Raw genomic sequence first — 13310 nt, forward strand, 5'->3', positions numbered from 1 at the left:
AGCAGATGAAGTAGTACAACACTTATTAACTAACAAACAGCTTCCAGTTAGAACAGAAAGGAAATTGCCCAAACACCAGAGGCACAAAAGATCAGCTGCTGATGCACAAAATGATTTTAGAAAATTGCAAGAGAAGAAAAACAAATCTAAGTGTTGCATGGATTGACTACAAGAAAGCCTTTGACTCATTGCCTCACACATGGATACTAAAATGTTTAGAAACAACTGGTGCCAGCAAAAACATTCAGATATTTATTTAAAAAGCAATGAGCATGTGGAGTAAACAATTAACAATCAATGGCGAGACACTTGGACAGGTTAGCATTAGAAGAGGCATTTTCCAAGGGGACTCACTATCCCCTCTATTGTTTGTAATCGCCATGACTCCACTTTCACAAATACTAAACAAAACAAGCCTCGGATAGCAAACATCTAAAACATCCAGTAAAATCAACCATCTGCTGTACATGGACGATCTGAAGTTGTATGGAAAGTCCCAGTCAGAAATCGAATCACTGCTAAACACTGTCCGTATATTCAATAGTGATACAGCAATGGAGTTTGGATTAGACAAGTGTGCTGCATTAATAATGAATAGAGGGAAAATAAGAAAAACAGAAGGGATAGAACTGTCCAATGGAAGCAAGATCAAGAACCTGGAAGAGAAAGAACATTACAAATAACTGGGCATTCTCCAGGCTGATAACATCGCACACACTGACGTTAAAAGAAAAATCGGAAGTGAATACATCAGGAGAGTTAGAAAAATCCTCAAGTCCAAACGCAATGGCGGGAACACCATACAAGCCATAAACACCTGGGCTATACCTGTTATCAGATACACTGCAGGAATAATAGACTGGACCCAGGCAAAGCTAGGGACGCTAGATCATAAGACCAGGAAAATCATGACCATCAATCATGCTCTGCACCCCCACAGTGATGTCGATAGGCTATACCTTCCTCGCAGCGCAGGTGGAAGAGGAATACTGCGAGTCCATCAGACAGCAGAGGAGGAGAAAAGAGGCCTTGAAGAATATATCAAGGACAGTGAAGAAGATGCACTTCAAATGGTCAATAACGAGAAACTATTCAACACCAATGAAACAAAGCGGACCTTCACGAAAGAACAAGTCAAGAACCGAGCAGAAAAATGGAAAAATAAGCCACTGCATGGTCAATATTTGCACAATATAAGTGGAAAATCAGACATCACCAAGACCTGGCAATGGCGTAAGATGGCAACTTGAAGAAAGAAACAGAAGGTTTAATACTGGCTGCACAAGAACAAGCACTAAGAACAAAGGCAATAAGAGCAAAAGTCAGAAAATCCACAACAAACAGCAAGTGCCGCCTTTGTAAAGAAGCAGATGAAACAGTGGACCACCTAATCAGCTGCTGCCAAAAGGTCACACAGACAGACTACAAACAAAGGCATGACAAGGTAGCAGGGATGATACACTGGAACATCTGCAAAAAATACAAGCTACCTGTAGCCAAAGATTGGTGGGACCATAAAATTGAAAAAGTTGTAGAAAATGAAGATGCAAAAATATTATGGGACTTCCGACTACAAACAGACAAACATCTGCCACACAATACACCAGCTATAACTGTAGTCGAGAAGAAAAAAAAACAAATTAAAATAATCGACATAGCAATACCAGGGGATAGAATAGAAGAAAAAACACCAGAATAGAAGAAAAAGAAATAGAAAAAATCACAAAATACAAGGATCTACAAATTGAAATTGAAAGGCTGCGGCAGAAGAAGACCAAAATAATCCCATGGTAATTGGTGCCCTAGGTGCAATTCCAAAATAACTTGAAGAACATCTCAGCACCATAGGGGCCACAGAAATCACCATCAGCCAATTATAAAAAGCAGCTTTACTGGGAACAGCCTATATTCTGAGACGATATCTATAATAACAGCAACAACATTGATAATAAAATTCTGGCATCCCAGGTCCTTGGGAAGGACTTGATGTGTGGATAAAACAAACCAGTCAATAACACCTGTCTGACTGTGTAAATAAATAAATAATAATAATAATAATTATTATTAATAATAATAATTAATAAATAAATAATGTTGCTTTTTGTAACTGGCTGATGGCGATTTCCATAGGGGCCACAGAATTCACCATCAGCCCATTACAAAAAGCAACTTTACTGGGAACAGCCTGTATTCTGAGACGATATCTATAATAACAGCAACAACATTGGCAATAAAATTCAGCCATCCCAGGTCCTTGGGAAGGACTCGATGTCTGGATAAAACAAACCAGTCAATAACACCTGTCTGACTGTGTAAATAAATAATAATAATAAATAATGTTATTTGTTAGCTGCCTCATAACAAATTGTTCTCTGGGCAGCTCACAACACAGCATTAAAACACCAAATAAAAACACATAACACATTTAATCATAACAGACAAGAAGGGAAAAAAACAAAATAAAATACAAAACTTCATCCACATCAGGCTGCTGATGCACTGCTTTTGAAGGGCCAAATGATCATTTATGGCTCACTCTTGAAAAATAATAGTAAGATGCTAGTCGGTTTATTTTTTGGTGATGGAGCAACATGAATATCTGTTCACCAAATAATTTTAGTCCTTTTAGAGCATCACCCCAACTTCCGGCACATAGTTCTCAGACCTTATTAGTCAGTCTGTTTCTGTTCAAGTGATGATTGAAACATTTGTTTTAGAGTTTCTTTATTCTGTAGCAAATTAAGGGGACAGTCCTGACATTCACCTTTTCCTCACCCTTTAGTGTTCCACATACAAGAGACTCCTGATCCATATCTAGTTTCTCGCAGTGGCATCTCTCCCACATGTGGAGAAATCATCAGTAGCATGCGAGGGGGAGGAGACTGGGTGAGGCTATTATATACCTTTTTTTCGCCTTAAATGCAGTCTAATTTGCTGACAATGCTATCTTCTAGAGGTTACATGAAATCTCGGACAGCAGCATCTAATATGACACGAAATGCTGGCTTGGGTATGATGGCAAGCAAGAGGAAAGGCTACGGTACTGAAAACTACTCAAGCAGGTAGTTGATTATTTTTGCAACCCTGTTTTTAAAACTGCTGTTTTTTGAGAGTATGATGCTTGAAAATGTCTGAATTCTGCTACGTTTTGGAAGGAAGGGCATGTGGTGGAAACGGCTACCCAGTGAGGCCTAGTAGCTTAGTCCGAGAAAGGACAGTAGGAGGATGATCTCACAGATGCCTTGCCCTTGCCCCTCGGCAGGTAACTAGCCTTTAAGTGGTTATGTTAACACACCCATCTTCCCAAAATAATACATTATTCTGGAATTACAGTAATTATAAATTATATTTATTATTCATAAATTTATCTATTTACAATACTTATTTCCTGCCTCTCCAGCTGACTTCATTATGTATCTTAACAGCTAGGTGCTGTGCATTAATTATATTAAAATGACACAAGCCTTGCTCACAAGATAGTGAGGAGTCAGGAACGGAGCACAAAAAGGAGAGGAAGACAGGCAGAGTCTAGAGATCAAAGACACGGAAGAAGAGGTGTGTTCAGACTTCACACTGGTAGAATCTTCATTTCCCTCCGGTACCCCAAGGTCTATCAGCCAGAGATCCAGGTTCAAAAGAGTCGCTAAGTGGGGCAGACATAGAATTAAAGAGCAGTGCTTCAGTGCACATGCTCATCCTCTCTAATAAAACACTTGGTGTCCGTGCCTCCCTCGGCTGTTCTGAGCATGCGCGGAGCGCATGCTCAGAACAGTCTGAGGGAAACACGACCGCCAGCACCCGGCGGCCATGTTGAGCAGCCAGAAGGTGCCGCCCCAAAAAACCCAGGGAAGAGGCGGCGGGGGAGATTAGCCAAGGCGGCAGCAGAGCCGCCGCCTCGGCCAGAGGAGACAGAGACCGCAACGGGGAGACGGCCGCCGCCCGCTCTCCCGTCCTCCCAGCTGCCCAAATTCTTCTTCCCCGCTCCCCCCCCCAATGATTAAGGGCCAAAATGGCCCAGGAAAATGCCTCCGCGGCCACGGCCGCCAACCGCCCTCCCAGCTGCCCGAGACCTTACCCGTAGCAGCCCGCAACAGTTGGGCGAACTGAAAGCAGTTTTTGCGCAGAAGAGAGGAGCTCCCGAACAGAGCTCCTCTCTGTGCTTAGCCAATGCCCAAACTGCTGCTATGGACGGAAAGGACGCAATAGGCGTCCTTTCCGTCCATAGCAGCAGTTTGGGCATTGGCTAAGCACAGAGAGGAGCTCTGTTCGGGAGCTCCTCTCTTCTGCGCAAAAACTGCTTTCAGTTCGCCCGACTGCTGCGGGCTGCTTCGGGTAAGGAGGTCTTGGGCAGCTGGGAGGGCGGGGGGGGAGGTCAGAGGGAGTGGGGCAGGGGGGGGAAACTCTCCCCTACTAGCGCCCGTTATTACAACGGGCCAGAAAACACTAGTTCTTAATGTTACAAGAATGGAGTGCACAGCCTTTCCACACAGCAGTGCATCCCTGATTCCCCCCACCCCCCAGACTTTCTTCATTTCCATAGCCTAATTTAGGGAGAAAGGTCTTTTTTGTTGTTGCTATTGTTAAACCATTGGGAGTCACAATTTTTGGTGATCTACTCAAAATGACTTGGAGCTCTAACAATAGCTTCCAGTCTATCTTTGCCATCCCAGGCTTAAATGATTCCAAAGAGGGAGAGGTGTGGGTGTTGGGATCAGTGAGTACCAGAGAAAAAAGGCAGCAAGAGAGAGAAGATGGCATTTAATAAGTAGTAATAACCAGAAACTTAAGCAAGAGGAGCATATCAACAGATGACGGGGGTGAATAAAGGTGCAGGGTAGGGGGTGGATGTGGCGTAGAGGGAAATGTAGGTTTCGGTTTGTTTTTAAGGTGTAGCTTCAGTACAATAGATCCAATAAGGAATTAAAGTCAGTGAAGAGAATGTAATTTTTAAAAAATGTAGGAGGGAAAAACAAGATTAAGGAAAAAGAGAGTAGCAGAGTTAATAAAAGGAGGGGAGAGAGTGAAGTTTAAAAGATGCAGGAATAAATACAAGAAGGCTCAAAAGGAATAAGAGAATAAACCAGTGTGTTTTGGACAAGGGGAACAAAAAAGAAAATAGAGATACAGATGATAACATGAATGTCCATGTAAGAAAGCCTGTCTGGTAGATATGTTTATCTTAATGAAATATTGCTGAGCTTCAAGTAAACTGTTTATGCTATATATTTTTAATTGATTAGATTTGTATTTGTGTAGTGTGCATAGGAATTACTGTTTTACTGTATTGCTATTATGTTTGCTATGAAATATATTATTACAGAATCTAATACCTTTAATACTTTAAATAGAAAGCTGAAAACAAACAGATCTTATTGCCTTAATACAGTGGCAGACTGCAGGGGAATTGTTTTCTTTTCAGTCTGTCACTTTCTCTTGATAAAAGAGCTAATGGAGGAAGCATCTCACAATATAAAATCATACAATTCCTTACCAATTCCCACCCCCCCACACACACAAAATATTGATTGCATAGATTGCAGCTCAGTTAATGTAAGTTATGTACTTTGTTTTTTCATGTTGTGTGCTTTCTTATGGCCGTTAGGCTCAGTTCTTTTGTTTAGTCCTCATTTATTTTGCCACCTGGCTCCATTCTCATACATATGGCTGCTTCAGCAGATCGTAATTAGCTCCAGCAGAGGAGAAGCCTCTTCCTTACCCCCATAGGCAGCATATGAAGAATATTTATACGAAGAATATTTATATATCACTTTTCAACAAAGTGTTCAAAGTGGTTTACATAGATATAAATAAATAATGCTTCCCCAGCAGGAAGTAAGGATGAACCTCCCCCCCCGCCCCGCCCTTGTCCTGCCTGTTTGTTATCAATTTGTGACTGCTGAGGGTATGGACAAGCTTCTTGGAGGAATTTCGCCTACCATCTGTCCTCTGGATCCATGCCTGATATAAGTATCATCTATTAGCAATTCTGTTAGATGGCCTAGTTGACATCATGATTGCCTAACTAGGAGAGTGCAGTATGCCTCCATGATTGAATTTTAATTTTTAAAAATATAATTATTAATCAAATTTTGAGACTACCCCAAACTTCCATCCTTGGGTGGTTACAAGACAAAAATTAAGAAAAATGAAAATCTTAAAACAATTTAAAACCACAGTCAAGTTTAAAAGCTTGGGTGGGGGGGGGGAGAATTTAAAGACTTCGAAAAATTTTTTTAGAGAAGGGAGCTTCTTATTTCAGCAGGAGCACGTCTCAGAGCAACAGAGAAGACGAACTGGTAGCAACTGCAGATGAACATCTCAATGGGCGATAGGGCTTATGGCGAAGAAGATGTTCTCTAAAATACCCAGGGCCTAGGCTGTTTAGGGCTTTATAGGTTATGACCAGCATCTTGTATTTTGCCCGGAAACGTATTGGTAGCCACTGCATTTCTTTTAGTATAGGAGTAATATGGTCTCTCCAAGATGACCCAGAGACCAATCTAGCTGCTGCATTCTGTACCAACTGCAGTTTCTGGACTACATTCAAAGGCAGCCCCACATAGAGCTCATTGCAGTAGTCAGGTCTGGAGGTTACAGTATATGTACCACTGTTCTGAGGTTGTTTATTTCAAGAAATGGACGCATCTGGCATATCAGCCAAACCTGTAGAAAGCACCTCCAGCCGCTGCCTCAACCTGAGACACCAGGAAGAGGTGTTTGTCCATAAGCATTCGCAGACTGTGTATCTATTCCTTCTGGGGAAATGTGACCCCATCTAGCACTGGCAGATCAAAATTGTTGAAGGAGGTTATTGTGAGACCTTTACTTAAAAATCCTGCCCTAGAGCCCTCAGTGATAGATAATTATAGGTCGGTCTCCAACCCCACCTTGCTTGGGCAATGTGATTTAGAGGGTGGTGGCTGATCAACCCCAAGTAGTTTTGGAGTATATTGATTATCTTGACCCATTTAAAACTGGCTTTGGATCGGGCTATAGGGTTGAGAAATCCTTGGTTGGCCCGATGGATGATCTATACCAAGGAATCATGTGACCCATCTGGTAATTTTGGATCCCTCTGTGACTTCGACCATGGTATTATTCTGAATCGCCTGGGGGATTTGGGAATAGGGGGTACTGCTTTGCACTGGTTCCATTCCTATATCTCAGGCAGATTTCACTTAGGGATAGTTGCTCGGTAAAACGAGAGCTATTGTATGGTGTTCCTCAGGGCTCCATCCTATCCCTGATCCTTTTTAACATCTACATGAAACTGCTGGATGAGATCATCAGGGGATTTGGAGCAGGATGTTATCAATATGCTGATGACACCCAAATCTTTTTCCATGACATCATAATCAGAAAATGGCATAGATCTCCTAAATGCCTGCCTTCAGGCAGTAATAGTATGGGTGAGGGATAATAAATTGAAACTAGATCCAAACAAGATGGAGGTACTGATGGTGAGAAGTCATAATTTGATGGATGTGATAGAACCTCCTGGATGGGGTTCAACTCCCCCTAAAGGAACAGGTACATAGGGATGTGCACGGACCGGTCCGGAGGCCATGTTAGAGGCCTCCAGCCCGGTCCGGATCCGGACCGGTCCGGCGGTCCGGCACCGAGGGGGGGTCTCCCTTTAAGGGCGGGGGGGGTAGAACTTAACCCTCCCGCCGCTCTTCCCCCTCCGGCACTGTCGTTTAGAACGAAGTTTTTGGGGCGGCAGAGTTCGACGTTGGCGGTGCGCACATGTTGGCGACAGGCGCGCGCCACTGCGCGCGCATGCATGCTTCTCCAAGAGCTCTTACGGAGGCTTTACTAATGACGGGGGCAGGGGCAGCAGCGACGAACGCTGCCGCTCCCAAAACTTCATTCTAAACGACAGCGCCGGAGGGGGAAGAGCGGTGGGAGGGGTAAGTTCTCCCCCCCGCCCTTAAAGGGAGACCCCCCCTTGGTGCCGGTCCGGACCATGCACATTCCTACAGGTATATAGCTTGGGAGTGCTTCTGGATCCACGCCTCACCCTTGTGTCTCAGGTGGAGGCTCTGACCAGGAGTGCTTTTTATCAGCTTTGATAAAATGCTATGACAGCTGTGTAATTATATTGAAGATAATGATCTCAAAACTGTGGTGCACTTACTAGTAACTTCTCAGTTCGACTAATGCAATGTGCTTTACATGGGGCTGCCTTTGTATGTTGTTCGGAAACTTCAGTTAGTTCAAAATGCAACACCAGATTAATCTCTGGGGTTTCTCAGAGAGAAAATATTATGCCTGTTTTAAAACAGTTGCACTGGCTGCCCATATGTTTCTGGGCAAAATACAAAGTGCTGGTACTTATTTATTTAAAACATCTTGTATACTGCCTCCTCCAAAGACTCTAGGCGGTGAACAATAACCATAATTTTTTTTTTTTAAGGGCAAAAGCCTGGCGGAAAAGGTAGGTCTTAAGAAGGGCCTTAAAAGCCACTAAGGAAGGGTCTGAACGAATCTGGGAGGCAAAGGTGTACCCAAGAAGAGGGGCAGCCACAGGGAAGGGCCTCCCAGGCACCACACACTACACCAGGGCCCGGGACACTTAAGGCAGGCCAACTAAAAAGACCTCACAGGATAGAATACAACCAGCCGATAGAGGCTATCCTGGAGATATACAGGTGCTAAGCCCATAAGGGTTTTGTAGATGAAAACCAGCACTTTAAATAGGACCCGGAAGTGAAAAGGACCGGGTTGCCAGAGAGAGAACCTTCTTTGTTATGATCCTTACAGCACTTTAAGGTCATCAGGAGAGGTCCATCTCCAGCTGCCACCAGCTTGCCTGATGGTGACTCGGATTCTCTGTAGCTGTTCCTGGGCACTGGAATGAACTCCCTATGGATATTAGTGGCGCAAGAGTTTTAGCAGCCTTGAAAAGAGCCCTAAAAACATATCTTCTGTAATTTAGCGAGGCTGTTCTCACAAGCAGCAGGAACCAGGCTAAGGGAACCCAGCCTGGTTCCTGATGCTTGTGTGCAGCAACGGGAGCCGTGTGGCTCCCGGCGGTGGCTCTGTGCGAGAGCACCTTAAATCCGGGTTAAAAGATTGTGTGTCGCCGCAGCACAGCGACTCATAAGTAGCCTCCTGATTGGGAGGCTACAACAAGCCTCCCGGTGTCGGGAGGCTCCCCAGAATGCCCCGCACACTTGCACAGGCCAGTCTAGAACTTCTGGGGGCTGGGAGGCCCCCGAACCCCACCGCCCCAACCGGCTCTGTGATGGAACCGGTAATTGTCTGGGTGGCTGATCCGGCCACCCAGGGCAGGCTAGCCAATAGCCTGTGGGGAGAGCGGGTCAAACCTGCTCTACCCGCTAACCCCCTTTAGGCTCTCCCCACTGCTCGTGTGGAGAGCCTTATTGAGTACTGAAATGATTTTAAACTGGTCTCAATTTTGTTTAAATGAATTATTTGTTTTTAATCTGTTCTTATATTTGTGAACTGCCTAGAGCCATCTGGGTGAGGTAGTATAAAGTAAATGAATGAGATTACAGTGGTGGCGACAGTATTTGCTTACTTTCTAAACAAGCTTTTGAAAAGGTAAAAATGCCAACTTCATCTTATGATGGATATTATGCTCTAACTCTGTGCAGGTAATAGGGCAGGACAAGAGATCTTATGCTGAACTATAGCTTCTGGCTTTGCTTTTGTAATTGGGGCCCTTGCATCTCCAAGCTTCTCTCCACACCTGCTCCCCTTGTTCCCCCCACCCCACCGGAAATGCATTGGAGATTAGGTTCTTCCACAGTTCTTGCTTTGCTAGTTAGCAGAAGCTTTGAGAGAGGTGTTAGTTTTTTTCTTTCTATGCTATCCTCCCTCCTGCTACTATTGGCTCTGTGGTGTGGAGGGGGGAGTAGAAAATAGTATGGAAGAAAAGGGATAGGTGTCTTCTCTGAGCACCACATCCTGGATCTTCTAAACAGCCATGGGGTTACTAACTGGCATAATACAAACTGTGGAAGATCCTAATAGTCAAACATATGGTTTGGTCCTTTTTGACATTGGGATGGTGCTTGCTTATTCAGTTCTCCCTTGTTGAGTTGCTTCAAAGGGGATACAGTTTAGACAGTTGGCCTGGTGTTCCCCATTGCTGGCAACGTCCATTAGTTCTTTAAACCAGTTACCATTAGGATTGTTAAAGTTTCCATTTTTAGAAAAAAGTCTCCATGTTTAGAAAAATGAACTATTTGCAACCTCTTAACATTTACGTAATGAACTGTGGTAACATTCTTCATTTTTTTTTTTTTTTAATGCCTCTTGAAGAACTGGTTATGAGAGTGGAGACTGCTCATCTTCTGTCAATGGAGGAAGTTCAAACAGCAGTGATGGGAATTCAACTGCACAGTTACCAAAATTCTGTTATGAGTGTGGAGCCAAATACCCAGTTGAATCTGCGAAATTTTGCTGTGAATGTGGAGTTCGAAGAATGGTTCTGTGAACATGTTCTGTAAAGCAAAACACACAGCCAACTCTTCTGTTAGCCATGGTTGCATAAATTTCTATACTATAGCTTCCCATTAGAACTCAACCTAAAGCACCATAGTAATTTTCACCACAGTAATTTTTTGAGCAATTCTTCTTGATCACAGAATAATTTATATAGAAATATAATTATACTGTATATAAATAAGTACCTAAGGCTGTGCCATTCAAAAAAGTGTTCTTGGTACACTGTTGGAAATATCTTTAATGGAGCAAAATATTAATTCAAGATGTAGTTGGGGTGGGGGTGGTTTGTAATCCTGTTATGTATTGTATCCATAAGTCCCTGGTCACTCACTCATAGATTACTAGCCCTGTACCATTTGGTCTAAAGGAAGTTTTCTAATATGAAATTCTTTATACTATGAGAATATTATCCGTGATGCTCTAGTAAGTCGGCAGATAACTAGATGACAGCTCCTCGTACATCTCTTATTAATGACTGAAATTGGTTCAGTCCAAATGATTGATCTTTTGTTGGCTATATTATTCAGACTCGCCACCTGACACTTTTCTCAAGACTGCTTTATAATCTGTATATGACGTTTCCTTTGTGTATAATGCAAGATTTCTCCTTGATATTCTTCTTGTAACCGCCTTTAAATAGAATTAGGTTTACTGTATTTTTAAAAGTATGTTCCAAATAAATGATTTCTGTTTTTGTTTATGTTAACCTATAGTTTTGCAAGTAATTCACCTTCCTTCAGGCTTCTATGGGATCAGTTCACCAACTACCTCTGTCTATGCAAGCTTCATTGAAACGGAAGGGTGATGTACAAGTACTTGGTGATTTGTGTCCTTTATCAGCCTTTCTCTACAGTGCTCTTCTTTCCTGGATTTGTAAGGCTCTACACTTTTTTTTCTCTTATAAAAGCAAAGTCATATATATATTTAGTTTTAATGTTTGTCTGATGTGGCCTGAATTATTTACATTGTTTTGCCTTTATAGAGAGACTCGTGGTTGACTGTAAGATATTGTAGAAATCCGTTTATTTTTTACAATAATTGTGGAGCAAATCATTTCCAGAATATATTGGAACAATGCTTTTTGTTTTCAGTGATAGTGGCCTATGTGTTGCATTGCTGTGGGCACGTGGAAGAAGGGCTGTGCCTTCACGGAGAGGCTGAAGCATAACCACGGGGAATGCTTCTGCAGCTGAGCATGGGCGGTGAAGGATGGGGAAGTGATTCTGCAAGCTAAGAGGCCTTTGGGAGGGAGGGGATACAAGTGAAAAGCACTTGCTTTTGAGTGGCATCCTCCACCGCCCATGTTCGACTGTGGAATAAGGCTTTGTCTCAGGTCCTCTGCAGCCTCTCTGTGAGGATGCAGCCCCTTCCGCTCTGCCATGGCTTTGCAACATCTGGACCATTATTTTCTTCTTAAGCATTCTTGTTCTCTTTCTGAGGTCAAAACATAACTCACTGGCTTCGAAAGGACTAAGCTCTGGCCCACTGAAGTCCTTATGGTGCACCAGTATTAAACTGCTTCAGTTCCTAATAGTTGCTGTGAAAAGTTAAAATATTTTGCCTATGAAGACTGGTAACATTTAATAGTGCCTTTCCCAAAATAATTTTGACCTCTTTGTTTCAAACAGCTACTTCCAAGCCATTTTCATCCCAAATACAATAATCATTTGTACTACCATCAGGTACTCTGCAAGAATTAACATGCTGCAAGTTTTTGGTGTGTTTTGGGTTGGTTTTTTAAACACCTCTACAGACATACTCTGACTAGCAACTTGCAATATACTTAGTATGCATTTGGTGGATCAAGTTCTTTTCCCTTCTTCTGTTTTATAGTAGGCTTATTACTGCTAAATTGCAGGTACTAGACTATTAGAATTAACACGTTCATTGCTGTAGAAATGTGTTCATGGATCTCTAATTTTCCTTATTAAAAATGAATAAATTCTTGTGCTGTGACCCTTATTTAAATTCTAGAGAATGGCAAATATTTTGCCATTGTATAATATCTAGTGGATATATTTATAGTAGCTAGATACAGTGGGGCGGTACCAATAATGGGAGCAAGATACCAAGATGTATAGAAGTTCATTCAGGCTTGCATAATCTTGCATAGCTTGCATTATCCTGTATCCTTGTGCTTCTTCTAGATGTTTCGGTTTTTATTATGGAGGTTTAATGGGAGCATTTGTGGTTTTGTTTTCTAAAACAAATGTTACTTGTGCTAAAATCAAGGGATATGTGTGTGTTCTGCACGCAATAATATAGCAGCTGTTGCGGGTGCAATACAGAAAATATCTAAATTCCACAAGGTTTCATAGCAATTGATGAGAAGGATTGATTTATACTTCAGATAACTTGCTCAAAACAAGGGTTGTTGATTACATTCTCTGGAAAAATGTTACAAAAGTTCTGTTGAGAGTTGTGGGTAGAATTTCTTCTGGGAATGTTTACTGTATGTTCACATCCTGCAAATGGAAGTTGAACAAGAATATTGTTCTCTTATTCTTTTTGAAGAATAGGGTCTGTACAGGAAATATATCCAGCAGATAGTTAGCTATAGATCTATTCCAGATTTAAGTAGTGTGTGGATTGCAACTTATTAGTCAATTCTTTGCATACTATCCATGATTATGTAGTCTCAAATTTCTCAGTTTGATGGGAGGGTTAAACTATGGTACTTTGGGCAGTTGCCCTTTTAAAGCACAGATTTTTTTTTTATAGGCCCCACAGATCATATTGCCCCTTGAGCAGACTCTCCACACAAACAAGATTATTGTATAAATTGGTTTAGAATGTGAAGTTATTTTAAGATCTAATGTAGAATGATTAGCTTT

The 13310-nt window shown here is 42.2% G+C and overlaps 1 protein-coding gene across 3 annotated transcripts in view; it reads left to right on the forward strand.

Moving 5' to 3' along the window:
* ZC2HC1A (zinc finger C2HC-type containing 1A) overlaps nt 1-12423 on the forward strand; it is a 53637-nt gene extending 41214 nt beyond the window's left edge. For all 3 annotated transcript variants that reach the window (XM_053244640.1, XM_053244638.1, XM_053244639.1), the window contains 2 exons: nt 2955-3062; nt 10291-12423. In XM_053244640.1, coding sequence (XP_053100615.1) covers nt 2955-3062; nt 10291-10465 — 283 coding nt within the window. In that variant the 3' untranslated portion in view covers nt 10466-12423. The remainder of the gene's footprint in view (nt 1-2954; nt 3063-10290) is intronic.
* The last annotated feature ends 887 nt before the right edge of the window (nt 12424-13310 follow it).

This window comes from Hemicordylus capensis, chromosome 4, assembly GCF_027244095.1.
Source record: "Hemicordylus capensis ecotype Gifberg chromosome 4, rHemCap1.1.pri, whole genome shotgun sequence".
Classification (NCBI taxonomy): domain Eukaryota; kingdom Metazoa; phylum Chordata; class Lepidosauria; order Squamata; family Cordylidae; genus Hemicordylus; species Hemicordylus capensis.